Below are 14,838 nucleotides of genomic sequence, written 5' to 3' on the forward strand. Positions count from 1 at the left end.
TCATAATATAGCCACAGGATGTCATAATTTTTTTCAGAACAATAGAAACATTTTTGTCATTGAAAATTTTAAACGAAAAAAATAGAATTACAGATACTAAATAATGTTAGAAAGAGATAACTATGTGCTCCAAGATGATTGGATGGTGCACTTCATGTCACTTTTATTGCACCGCACACGGTGCATAAAGAATTCGATAGCGACTGGGCCATTCTTTGCCCAAGATCCACGGCAAGCTCCTCCACATGCCCAACTTACATGAAGAAATTCTTTTTTGATTAGCGAACAAACAGCAGCAACTGGCAGTTGGGAGCCGATGCAGCTGAAGATATTCTGCTGTATTGGAATTGGAAGCATCCTTGTTGCCGTAGTCCTGATCTCTGTCGATGGGCTTCTTTCTATAGCTGACGCACTCTGTGGCAATCAAAATAATCCCCATCATGCAGTGGGCTGATGTCTGCTCCATAGTTTCCCACGTCTCCCTTGATCATTGTGAAGTCACAGATGGTGGAGAGCTGTGACTTTCCAGGCAACCAATGGCATGAGTTCCTTTGATTGCTGCACCAATTATTGGCATTGATGCACTTATATTAATCCACTACATTTTGGAGATGCAATCGGTGAACTTTCTGATGAGCACGGTGATTTAATTACGTGACTGGCAAGCACTCACTGAAGAAGATGACATCTCTGGGGGTGGTTCAGGCACAAAGGCATAATCATGGTCAACAAACTCCAGAGAATCTATGGCTGTAGAATCCATACATCAAAGAAGAGATAATCAGTGCAAAATGAGTAAAATAAGCAGAAAATAATATAAAGACCAAAGAAAGGCTGAGGGTGACACCTTTTAGAGAAACATTGGTAGCCCTTAGTTCTACGGCTAACTTGGTATCTTTGGCATTGCCACCCAGAGATCTGTGGGAACCATGCCTATAAGCAGCAGCTTCTAGTCTATGCATGGAACTATATCCAGAAAAAAAGTTCATATTTTTGGTGAGACTACAACCTAGATTTTTGTCAAATCCGATACCAACAGAGGAATCCGTAAGCCGCTCTCGTTGAGCTCTTTTTCATCAGCAAAGATGGAATTCCATCTTGCTCACTGTATTCATCATCTGAAGGGAAAGGCATGCAGTCTTCACAAGAACGTTCTCCTGATGGCCATCTCTCACATTGTATGATGTCCGTCTGTTCATGAAATGTAGAAAATTTCATATTTTAATATGTTCAAGAAAATGGTTTATGGTATTCAGGATTTTATTTTAATCTTTCATCTAAAGGGTGCTCCAAAAGAAATTGGAGGTTAACGTTAAATGTTCCATGCTCCACTGAAAGCAACGGTAGTGTCACAATCATAAGTAATACACCTTTATCATTGTATCATAACGCTTCATATGAGTGAATAGATATGCAACGCAGAATTATATTAGCCAGCAGCAGTGGAAAGGATAAATGACGTTTCCCAGATATGCAATCTCCAACAAGAGAACAAATACTATTGAACAATAACTTTGAAACTGCACATAAGCCTTCTTTGGTCTCTCTCTAACACACATAAACATTACTAGTTCCCAAATCTGAGTGTTGTTGAGATCAAACAAAATCAGTGTAAGTCTGGTCAGAGGCTGGTTGGGGAACATAACAAAATCAATTTAAGAACAAGACCTTCCAGTCTACGAAATCTCTGCAAAATGACCATATGAAATCCACCTAGTTACTAGCCTACTTGTACTTCAAGAGCCAGGTTGTTGCTCATTCTTTACATATCACTGAAACATTGCAAAAAGAATGTAAAATGGAGTTCCACCACTTCATTGAAAGCGAAGCACAAAAGCATGGAAGACTCGAAGCACATGAATCACACAACCAACAATGTGATTCAGGTCCAGTCCCATGGCCATTCCCATGTTCCACTAAAATCCAATAGAAATGCATCCCTATCATCAACAAACACTACTTTGTGGCCACCTCAATCTTGCACAAACTCACCTGGAAATGGCAAGTACAATGTTGGTCCTACATCAATACATTTGCCTCAAGCAGCCCCCACCACACACAAAATTGCAGAACCATCAAACTGACATCCCCTAACACTCTAAAGCTGAATCAAACTCGATTGCAAGTCAATAGACTATTCAACAGTACATTGCTAGGAAATCCAGATACTTTCCAGCATAAAGCCTTCATAAAGCTTCCCAAGATACCCTCCTCCTTTCTCTACAACTGTTCAACCTTACCATAATCCATATACAAGGCAGAACAAGTGGGCAGAACTATAATCTGGATAGTAAGATTATATCATGCTGGGAAGCACCAAAGAGATAATATATTGCACGAACCACATGACTCCAAAAATCCATGCTTTGATAACTCAGGGAGCTATCCAAGCGTACAGAGTCCTAAAGACTTGACTTCAATGACTTAAAATGCTTAGTATTGGCTTTGATCATGAAATTCCAAATTTGATGCAGGACGACCAAAGATACTCTGTCGACAAAAATTTCAAAAGAGTTAAAAAAAAAAAAAAAAAAAAAAAAAGGACATCAGCTATCATATGCATCATGAACATGGATCTGTTTTCAATAACTAAAATGAGAGATAATTACATGATAGTTGCAGGCACAGCATTACTACACCAAACACCCTAAATCAATACCACCATCAGGTCAGGACAACTGCTGAATTGAAGAAAGTATTAGAAAGATGCTATCTTAGAATGTATAACCATGCATTTATACGTTTTCATGGGCATGAGCTCTAAATCATTTGTTTGCATTTTTACTAATAATAATTTGGCCCTTTGTTCTAAACAACCCAAACTGAAACAAGTAAATAAATGAATGACAAATTACAGTTCTATCCATCAAAAAAAGACAAATAGCAGTTCTGCAGCAAACAATTTGCAGCTAGAAACTCCAAGGAAGCAGTTATAGGAATGCAATCTACATGATACCTTGAAAAACATGTATAATTAAAAAATAAAATTATACTACAAAATAGTGGCTCTCTAAATCTAAACCCAACCACTGTTATGCTTGTTTGAAACTAACTGGGGAGCCTTGGCTCAGAAAAGGAGGGGTGGAATCTGAACTCAATCCTAGACCGGTAATTAGTCTCATGAATGGAGGAAAATCATCAAAGTTGTAACTGCATCATATCAAAATGTGCAATCTGTTCTCTTTCATCCAGAGTCATTGCCATGATTAATTCTTGGTACAAGAATTTGACCATCAAGGATATTGACCCATTTCTACGCTACCATCACTTCATTCTCATTGAATTTGTGGCAACAAGGGGCTTCCACCTTTACGATGCTTCTACTTCAATTGCTGAATTGACAGGGACATGGGAGGGTATCAGATATGCAGCCATAGTCCTTAAGGCCAGCCGCATCTTTCTTCTTTTTTTTTTTTTTTTTTTTTTTTTGGAGCAAGACTCGAGCATAGTGGCAGTTGGGTGAGGAGGCAGCATTGTTTGGCCAGTACCTACCCACTTTTGATGGATATTTTGGGGATGGTTCAGGATTTGCCAGAATTCAAGGTGAGTAGTGACCCATAACTTCAGGGAGTCAAACGATGCTACAGATTTGGTGGCTTCTTATGTTACCTGGCATTCCAAGGAAATCCTATGGGGGAATTTGATATGATTCCTGTTCAACTTCAGGATATTTTGTATTCAGACTCTTCTGGCTGTATTTATACTAGGATGAGATAATACACCCATTTTATCAAAAAAAAATGTACATCTAAAACTGTGTTTGTTGTTGTTTATTACATATAACCATTAAGCTAGTTTCAGCGGCACATCTCTTAAAAGATAATGCAAGGGTCCTAAGATGAGCTTAACGAGAATAAAAATCTCATGCAAGAAAAAGCTGAAAACTTGCTTAATTCTAATTTCTGGTATGAATACGAACTATGAAAGCATGACCTATGGATCCTATAGACCTTCGGAGTTGAAGCTAGAGGTGTCAAAAAGGTTACTGCAAGAATAACTGGCTTGCGCAGCCAAGCATTCATAGTGACATTGCTTTTTGATCCTTCAATGTTGGCTCTTCCTATTATTGTGAAGCAAAATTCACCAAGTGTTGGATGGTTCACTCACCAGTAGGGAATGTGAGCTGGGTTTAGATCATCATGAGACAAGTTAGTTTTACCCTATTGATAGCCATGCCGCAATATTAATTCAACCTAGTATGAGAGGAACTACTAATCAAACAATCGATTATCACGCTTGGTTGAAAAGCTAGTGGTGTGAACCATGTGTTGCACAAAAGTGGTATCATTTCATGAATAATAAGCCATAGTAGGTTGAGACAAGCAAATGCTTGCATTCATGACTCTTTCTAATTTTACAGACTGATAGCTAAATTTTTTTAAGTAAAATGTTATATTCTAAACCATCAAAATAGAAGAGGGAAAAAAGATCTAGTCATATGATGTCATGGACTGTAGACGTAAGGTATGACAATTGATTTGCTAAAGCTATATCTATATATGTATTTGTGTGTGTGTGTATCCATATCTACATATGTGTGTGTGTGTGTGCATGTTTGTATGTATGTGTGTATATGATGTATGTATATTAATTATGTGAGCGATAACTTGAAATATAGAATGGGTGGGTTGATGATATAGGGCAAACAACTTTGAGACACGGAAATCACATGGCCCAATTATAATCCGCGCTTTTAGGATGAGCAACTCATGACTGATAGACTAATTTCATGTAATGATCTATTTAGTTGAAACTTTCACAAAAGGAAATAGCATCAGCTGCAAACTTAGCATAGCTTTTGCAGCATAAGAATAAAAGAAGATAATGCGCTTGGCAAAGCCAAAATCTGCAATTTTCGACACAGGATTCTCATCTGATGTTGAAAGAAGTAGATTCTGCCACAAAATGATCAACTTCAGAGTTTTCTCACAAATGATAAACTTCAGGGATGTATGTTACTGCTCTTAGTTTTAAGCAAAAATAATGTTAAGAATGCCCAACCTTTTTTATTAGAAAAAATCCAAGCTATACAAATTGAAATATTTATTAGATATTAAAACAAGCTTTGTTCTACGAATCATGGTACTCCAAAATAAGGAGCATAGCATAGCTGAGGATATTTAGGTGGCCATTTGGAGTGCAGGAGAAGCTGATGAGTATGTCCCCATTACAAAGTTCTAGATATCCTTAGTCAAGCAAGTAACAGATGGGACATAGGTAAGCAAGATGCTTATTCATCAATCTGCTGATGAAACAGTCACAACTAACAGAACAAGGCCTGCAACTTACACATGATTATAAGAACAATCATGAGCTGGAGAAGCAAACTCTTTTGTATCCATGTTTATGATGCAAGATTAAGTGGTAAGTCAATTATGTTGAAATTTGTTCCGATGAAATGTAATGTAAGTATGTAACCCAAATTTTATTGCATAAACATACTGTCACTGAACACCAATCCACCTAGCCCAATCAACAACTTGCATTCCCCCATAAATGCTGTTTGCAAAACAGACACATACTGTGAAAGCCATTGCAACAGGAGGGATATATCTGGCCAAAGGTGATGCCTCAACCACGCATTCTAGTCCATTAATGATCTGGTAGCAAGTATTAGAAGACAGATAAAAACACCCCTGACAATCAGAAGCAGAGCGTTAAGATTGAGTATGATTGTTTCAATGAATATCTCTATATGCTGGCTATAAAAATCCAAAAAATATACAAGCTCAAGTTACTGCACTTAATAAACTGTACGACAAGACAGAACCAGATAAAATTGCATGACTCATCAAAAAGTTATAAAGATGGGCAGAACGGTTATTACTTGGGCTATATACCAGATCTGTGTAGAGAAGATTTGCAATCTTAACTTTTCGCTTTATCAATATATCTAGTTGTTACTATTTATACCAAAGAATGCAGTGTAAACATGCCATTGACGCTTGAAATGGAGAATTTTTATTGTGCAATACCTTCAAATTCTTCCTACAAATGCATAGACAAGCCCAACAAAAAGAAAGGTCCAGCATGACCTTTATATTTTATTTTCATATGACATGCAGAAAAACACTTCCATCAAAAAGACATACAGAGAAACACAAAAGACACAACAAAAATAAACTTATCTCTTGGTTGTGTCTATTCAGTGAATTCGAGGGAGATGTTTACTATTAGTATGTGAGAAAGATGAACAAGAAGAAGAACAAAAGGCATCAAGAACAAATAAAACTAAATCTACACCAAAATTGTGCCTCTTTTTTTTTTTTAATAGACGGGCCGGCCCACGGGCTAGACGGCCCAGCCCTTCATGGGTCGGGCTATAAATGGGCCGGGTTGAAAAGCCCTTTTGTTAAATGGGCTGCCAAAATACTAGCCCGGCCCTACTATTTTAAGGGCCTAAACGGGGCGGCCCGCAGCCCATGGCCCATTTTGATGGCTCTAATTAGAAAGAATATTCTATCACCTGTCCTGCAATGTCACTGCAGATTCATGCAATTACATGAAAATGCAAACTTCCAAATTATTTTGACATAGATGCAGCATATCTAAAATTGATATTGTAAATATTAATATTGTAAAAGAACTGTAATGTGTACCCAACCAGTGCAGCCCTTTTATCAACATGATAATCAGAAAGCAAGCATCCAATGAACAAAACCTTTTCTTCTGAACTAGAAAACACCTTACAAGAAAACGTACAGTAACTTGTATGCTACAAAGAATCAAGACATAAATGCAACCTTCCAGAAATTCTCATACTTTGTATTTGAATAGACTAGGTTGCCCCAGAGTATTAATAGATGGAAATTAGAGATCAACAACCAGAAATATGCAGTGCAAAAGGGTAGAATAAACCTGTGGCTTTAGATCTCGATGAAGACCTGCAAAGCAGCAGCTGTAGAAGAACACAGCAGTACAGAAAAAGAGAAGCTAGAATTTTGGCAAGTAGAATGCAACATAAAAACATATGTCCACAGATATCTAATATTTCCGAAACTCAAGCTAAGTGTATATAGTAGCTTCCAGAACACTTCCATGATGCTATACATACTTGGATGGATTACCACCTCTGAGGCCTAGGATAATGAGATGGGCAAATATATAAATGAATACAATCATTAACAAGATTATTATGATATAAGAAACACTCTTCCTCTCTATGAATTGCTCTAATTAAAGGAAAAATCCACAGCTAATATGCACTTTCTCAGCTAATCAAGATTAAATACTGTAATTTAGACATCAATAGAGAGCATTATAAAAACCAACAGCCTGTCTAATGTCTTCTTTTCTCATTGTAATTTCTCAATATGTATCCATCCCTATGTAATAGAGCCATCTTTGGTTTTTGCTGCATACAAGCACGCCATCTTATTTGGTTCTCCATCACCTTGATCCCTGCCACTGCCACTGCCACTACCGTGCATCATGGGGAATACACAATTCAAATCTCAACAATCTCATCTCTAGGTACACAATTCAACTCTCAGCAATCTCATCTCTACTGAGAGTTCCTATGTATATCCATTACTCTCACTGCTTAAGCTCCCATTTTTAGTCTAAATAACACTTTCTTTTGGTTGCTGAAGTATCACCAACATGTAACAATTACAAAATATTCCAAAGGGGCATCTTTATATTACTCATTAAATGTCATTCAAATTGAAGGCATCCTCAACAATCTGTTCATCCTCCATACCTGCAAAACCTAAGGTGTTGTCTCCATGAAACAAACACATCAATTAGTCTCATTTTGGATCCTTATCCCCCACATTATCTCTACATTGCTATTCCTAAACCAACTAAACCTTTGTATATTGATCGACAGTTTACCAACTACAAATCTAAGGGGTTAAAATGTTTAAAATGGACCACTAATTGTAAGCTTGTCTGGGCACAATCATCAATAGCGTTCACTTTAATTTATATATTTGTTCTGGCATTTATATATTTTATAAATGCTGAGGTACCAAAATTAATATAGTACATTTCCTGACTTCACAAATCCCTGCTCCATTTTTCAGTCACTAATATTCCATCCTCAGCCAACAACATTACCAACCATCCTTTTCTCTTATTTGTTAAATATAAAAAGGAAAAAACAACCAGCCAGCCATGCTCAGTTCATCATGATGCAAAATCACCAACCTCTCGTCGTTTTTTTCTCATCATCACAAATGGTGAATAAATAGAGAGCTCTATATCTCTCAATGATGCATGATGGTAGCCATCACTCCCCAGGCAAGAATTTTTGGGAAACCAGCAACCATCTGACAAGGTGATTTCTGTATCACAAATTCTTGGAATCTACTGATTTGGCCCATGGGATTTCAAAGTCATCTCATTCTCAATTCACACTAATCACATGGCCAAGCTGGTAAGGCAACCAGAAAGCCCCTTAAAAATGCAGATGATAGATACATTAGGAAGGCCACTACATTCTAAATTCCCCCACTCCTACCAAATGTTGCAATTCCATATAAACTGCAAAGAAGAAGAAAACCAACCTGGATGAAGTCGTGAAGGGTGATAATGTTGGGGCAGTTGATCTTTTGGAGGAAGAAGACATTGGAGAGGAGGCTGTCCTGGAGCTTCTTGTCCATGTGCTGCATGACAATCCCCATGATGGCCACCTCCGTCCCCCACACCCAATGCCGTCCCAACCACACCTCCAAAAACACCCCCAACCTGATCCACCAACTGATCATGTAGTTCCCCACCAGCTGACCTCCTCCTCCTCCTCCTACCATGCTGCTGGGCCTTGCCATCGACCCTTTTTCTCTGTCTATTGTTTTTTAACCAAAGAAGAAAAAGAACCCTAGACCAGAGAAGACAAGACAAGGAGGACAGATGGACCAACAGAAAGAAAGAAAACAACAAAGAAGATATCTGCATCCCCTCCACTGCCTCCGGTTCCATAACCAGTTCCACAAAAGCATCCTATATCTGCAACAAAGAAGATATCTGCATCCCCTCCACTGCCTCCGGTTCCATAACCAGTTCCACAAAAGCATCTGACATAGGAATAGTGGAGCAGAGTAATCGGGATGGAATGTTGAACACCAGATGCAAGGCTTCTGAGACATCTCCAATCTCCATTCAATCCACGCAAGCTAAAAGCTAAAACTGCCTTCCATCACAAGAAGAATGTTTGTCAGATGAGAGCATGATCATCTATCACAGGATTATTGGCTAGGATTGGTTCCAATGAACTATATCATTTTAAATCCCAAGAAAAATGAGATTCCCAAAATAGAATTTTACAGAGTTGTCATCACAGATGCGGCAGAAGGCACAAGGAGAAAGAAAATCATCATCCTTAATGCAAAACGATGAAAATGAGTGAAAGTGTATCCTAGAAGAAAGCAATCAAGGAACTGATAGGCAGGATTGGCTCATCAATTTCTCATGAAGGCAACCAAGATAACATTTTATGGAATTGAACCTAGTCATAACATAGATACATATTATAATTTCAATTAGTTTACTAGTACACGTATAAATTAAACTAGCCATAACACAACTAATGGTTTTAAGCCAATCTACTATCTCCAAAACTCCATGCGTAAGAAGGACTTGTACTGAAGAACTTAGATAATCCGATATGACAATCTTACTCATGAAGAATCAAATCCAACTGAGAGTTATAGACAAGCTAATTTTGAGTTCTTTGATAATAAAATTAACCTTGATCTCCAGCATCCATCCATTCCATCAGTTATAACAAAGCGTGGTTGTGGGCACTACCATGTGACTTTTCTGACTAATCCTAGAAACCACAACTGATAATCCCCCACGCATGTTAGCTGATATTAATCCACCCAGTTGCACTCCTGGAACCAATCATATAGATAATGGTCCCCGTATATTATTCCCATGATTGTAAGTTAAGTATCATAAATTCAGTTAAGATACATGCAATTATGCATGATATTGGTCATAAATTTTGCATATAAAGTTACCTTGAATGTCCAGACACAACCATCTCATGATGAGTCTTATCGTCAAAGACCAAATATAAGTCCCCCGAAGTTGGAGATACTTTATTAGGAATTGGATCTATAACCAGTAATAAAAAGATAAGGGCATATAACAGATTTTAAATCTACACTTACTGAAAATAGGAACTCAGCTTTCCTAGTACAATAACATGGTTAACTCTTTTCCCTGTTTTCTCATGAGTCGATCAACAATCTTAATGAATCTCTGGAGCATATTTTTCCACCATTTGTAATCTACCATATGTTAAAACAAATTTAAATTATTCCAACTCTCTTTTGAATCTTTCCATCAATGTCCACACAGATAACTATTCCAAGGTTGACCTTCATATTATAGAATTCAGTAGACTCTTAGAATTTTGATCATATTTTTCCTTCCCCAACCTATACTATGACTTCATAGTTGGTTTTGTAACAAACTATCATAATTATTATTGCAATTTTAAATATCAAGCTTACTTTTACTAAAGCTATCATGACTTATGAATAAAAAGACACATCGTCACAATTTATTATTGATCCTAATATTAGTTATGCAACAAAACATACAAAGATCTCCACTATTTGATATTGATCAGGAAAATAGTATTAGATGTCTCAGCACAACAAAAAAGAATAAGTAAACAAGCATAGACTGTGACCGCATATTTATAAGTCTATTAAGTCTATGGTCATAACCTAGGGAAGCTATTCCACCAATACTAGGTTTCAACGCTTGAAAAATGATAGCCAATTTAAGTTAACATTGATAAGATAATATAATAAACCCTTGACTTTACAACCTATAGTAGATTCATTTCAAGCAATAAATTATCAATCATGTAGAACAGCACAAAAGATTGTTAGAATTTTAAGGACATCCAAATTAGATCATAAAGTTATAATATGTTTTCTGGAAAATCTATGACTAAACAAAAATACATTAGTACGCACCACTTAGTTGCATCAAATTTCCTCCCAAACCAACCTCAGGAATACCAACATCTAACTGCTTCAGCCAAACATTGTTAAAATAATGATTCAATTCTACAAATTTCATCTGTATGGGAAAAAGTTTGATGCACAACAATTGCAAACTTCATGATGCAGACCGAGCCCAACCTATGTCCACAACCGGATTCCAGATCTATTAACGAAGGTAGCACAGGTCACCACCCGAATCCACTATCTGGATCTGAAGATTTTTTCAAATTTATTCTGAATTTTCTGTTTAGAAAGATTTTATCATCTTCCTTTTCTATTTAAAAAGATTTTATCATTTCTTTCTTTTTCTATTTAGGAAGATTTTATGCTATCATCTTCCTTTTAGAAAAAGATTTTTTTTAGTCATCTTTCTTTTTTTTTTTTTGCTTAGAAAGATTTCAACAAATTTCTTTTTCAGTTTAGGAGAATCTTAATTGATCATCTTTCTTTTTTTTTTAGATAAGTCTCTACGTTTGAAATATTTTTCTTTTATTCTCGGACGTGTTAGTTTATAAATAGCCCACAAGACTTTGGCTATGGAAGACTGAATGATTATCGAATAAAATTCGAGTTTTATTAAAGAGTTGTGGTGAAAGTTTTTTTTCCTTTCTCAGGTGTTACTGATTCTAACGAGGTCCAGAGTTTAGTACTTTTTTAGATCTGTATTCTTCTCTATTTTCTGCAAGTTTTGACTACCTACTAGTGAGATTTGATTGAGATTTGAGAAAGTTTGGAGATTTCACAAAGTAGGAAGAAGACGGAGGTTGAAGATGAAGATCTCCTTTCCCTTCTCCTTGCATGTGCTATCCGAGACATTCGACCAGCCATCCGTACTAGCGATCTAGGCCAACTTCAGCCCAAAGTCAAGTATTAGCATTTTAATCTCTTTGCTTAAAAAAAAAAAAAAAAGATTGCAGTGCTAATTTTCTGTCCAGATCCAGATCTATACATATCATCTATTGGTAATAAAAGCTGGATTCATACAATAGTTTTGATTTCTATTTTCTTTCCTCGAAAAACTCATACTATTCTTTCCTAAAAAAATCTCAAGAATTTAATTCAGTCATTTCCCTTCCTGCATGATACTTGATTGCGGTTATTAAGTAAGAATTGACTAATGTGGACATCTACAAGCTTAGCTAGGAGATTGTTGCGAATAGACTGTGAATTGATTCGGATTAATTGTAATAGCTTAATTACGTGCTTGTTGGACGTCATATGGTATAATTTCTTATCTAATTTAATTACTTCACTCTATTATTTTCTTTAGCCGAACATTCTTCCTTTATTAAAATTAATTTTCAAAAAAAATGCTCATTTAATTTAATTTTGCAATCGATTTTGCCTGCCACATCTAAAGGATAGCAATTTGTAGGATAGGTTTGACATCTTGTATGCTGCATTGGTGTATGGCATATAGGATTTTGGACCATCCTGCATCACTTCAATATCAATAGCCAACATAAAAGTGATAAAACAAGAAGAGAAAATGAAATCAACATGAAAACTCTAAATGGAAAGAAGCATTATGCCAAGAGAAAGTAGAGAATGCTATTACATGAAAGATCTTGCAATACACTGGTCTGTGATGCAACACATTTTCTACTGAAACTAATATGCATTCATGCTAGATTAATAAATGATAGTTAGGCAAAGGCAAGAATTAATTATAATGGTATAAGGCACATGAAGATCGAACTTACAATTGTAAGAGGAGTAAACAGCGATATCCTCATACTTGTCCAATGAGGTAGCTGCATCAACATCTCATCCTTTCCTAACATAAAAGGAACATAGGAGCTTCATGGTATAGAGGCTAGAATTAGCCTTCAAGCTAAGGCCTAGCATACTTGGAAGATTTTGAGAATCATCTCATGATGGAACTTTCAAGAGCTAGCATTCTAATAAGTAAATTCTCTACTCAGATTTGAGTCTTCTTGCTAGGTGAGTGGTAATTCATAACTATATTCTCCAGAAAACCATAACCAGCAAAAGAGATTATTTGAAATCTTTTACCGGCTTACATTCTTTAAGCTGCGAGTAAAACCAATAGCTTCAGAGAGCCATTCCCAGATTGCTGGGATGAGGCTTGACTAGTTATGTAAAAGGTGCTCAAGGTGCTTGTCCAGGCACTCGGGCAGGGTGATGTAGCACCTAAGCAATACTCAAGCAAGGTGGGATTGCTAAGGTGCAGCCTAGGCTAGCACCTGGTTGAAAGAGAGGTGCTCGGGTGAGCAGCTCTCTTGATCAGCAAACTGTTTTTTGTTTCTTCCATTTCTGCCCATCTTTGAAAGCCATCCTATTTGATATTTTAAAACCTAAATCACAGGCCATTTGAAGCACCAACCCACCAGGCTTGCAGTCCAGGCAGAACAAATCCAGTGCCTCCTAAAAAATCATTTAATTTGGAAAAACTGTAAGAATCATCTTATGAATAGGCAATCCATCCGAAACAAAATGATTCCCATGAATAGCCCAGTTTCCAACGCTATTAATAGCCCAAGGGACAACCACCACAAGTCTCTTCCGCTTCATCCATGCCATTAATGGCCAGAGGGAGGTGATGATCGGTGCCAGATAGGTAGGCCCACTCATCGTCTCTCTCCATTTGTCGTCTCTCTCTCTCTCTCATGCATTGAAATGCTGACATGAATAAAAAAGGAAGGTTTCAAATAGCATCTACTAATATCACCGAACACATTATGAAAAATACCTCTATGAAAAGACTTCATTGGAAAACTTCAAAAACATCAGAAAAATAACAAATATTTCTTGGTTTCAACCATGCGACATAAAAAGACTAGGAAAGAAATATATAGAACCATTTTAAAGTGTATCAGCTGACCCAATTGATGACTTTATTCCTCCTCAAGAGTCGTGACCTCAGGCTTCATTGGTGGCATGAAGATAGTGTCTTTGACCATGGGCCCAACGAGGTGCCATCTAGTCCACCCAGTATCGGCTCTTGATGCTCAAAACCTCGGCCATGGGCTTCAGCAATGATGGTGGACAAGGAGGCCTCAACCCAACCACCTCCATGCTTTGCCCAAGTCTAAAGGCAGTAAAGCCTTAGACTTCAAATTACCTCAAGCTCCAATAGGAGACGTGGAAATGAAGGCTTTCTTTTGTCAAAAAGAATTTTTGTGGAAGAGAAATTAAAATATTTTCTTCCTTTGGTTGTGATTTTGGATTAGAATAAGATACGGTTTGTTTGTTGTTCACAAGGATTTCATTGATATATTAAATTATTATGTGATGCTATATTTTTATTTACAAAATTATGATGCTTGATTTGTAATTAGTTTCTTAAGCAAAGACAATCTAAATTTATTTACATTACATTTTTTATAATCAAAATGGTAATTTTACCAAGGTTGTACCATTGTAAACAATGTTGGATGGTATTAGAAGAATGCTATGAAGTATTAAAATATATAACTAACTAATCATATTATGTAATTAACATAAATATTTAGTACTTAATATATTATTGGCTGAACCGGTGATTCATGACTGAATCATCTTTTAGGTATCTTTCAAGTTGGATCGACAATGTGAGTTTTAAAATATTGATTCTAGTTAGGGGTTGCAATTTACTCCACCCTATCAAATACCAACCTGATCCTAATGGGGTGGATTTTACCCAACTTGCAGCCAATCTGAGACAAGTATGGGTAATAGTAAAACCCACCCTAAACTCGACTTGAACATATATAACCATTCACATATCCCCTCCGAGACAAAAAAAAAAAAAAAGATTTGTATGCAATCTATGTATATATATAGCTTTATTTGATCCAATCCGTCTAACTCTACCTGCCCTACCCCACATGGAGGCAATATGGATGGGTATGGGTAATGGCCTACCTGA

At 36.7% G+C, this 14,838-nt stretch overlaps 1 protein-coding gene across 4 annotated transcripts; it reads right to left on the bottom strand.

Annotated features, from left to right (window-relative positions):
- On the bottom strand, positions 1 to 10,213 carry LOC109505810 (serine/threonine-protein kinase ATG1b-like). 4 transcript variants are annotated; one of them, XR_012141282.1, is made up of 4 exons: positions 8,511 to 10,213; positions 5,523 to 5,636; positions 2,610 to 2,678; positions 1,199 to 2,490 (listed from the first exon to the last, which is right to left on the bottom strand). XR_012141282.1 is itself a non-coding variant. In XM_073257093.1 (3 exons), exons 1-3 carry the CDS (start codon positions 8,769 to 8,771, stop codon positions 2,434 to 2,436), a joined length of 432 nt encoding a protein of 143 aa, XP_073113194.1. In that variant the 5' UTR covers positions 8,772 to 10,213; the 3' UTR covers positions 1,199 to 2,433. The 4 variants fall into 4 exon arrangements, 1 of the variants encoding a protein (XP_073113194.1); XR_012141281.1 differs by lacking the exons at positions 1,199 to 2,490; positions 2,610 to 2,678; positions 5,523 to 5,636 and adding exons at positions 1 to 750; positions 848 to 1,191; XR_012141280.1 differs by having other exon boundaries at positions 2,610 to 5,636.
- Between the last annotated feature and the right edge of the window lie 4,625 nt (positions 10,214 to 14,838).

This window comes from Elaeis guineensis, chromosome 5, assembly GCF_000442705.2.
Source record: "Elaeis guineensis isolate ETL-2024a chromosome 5, EG11, whole genome shotgun sequence".
NCBI lineage: Eukaryota > Viridiplantae > Streptophyta > Magnoliopsida > Arecales > Arecaceae > Elaeis > Elaeis guineensis.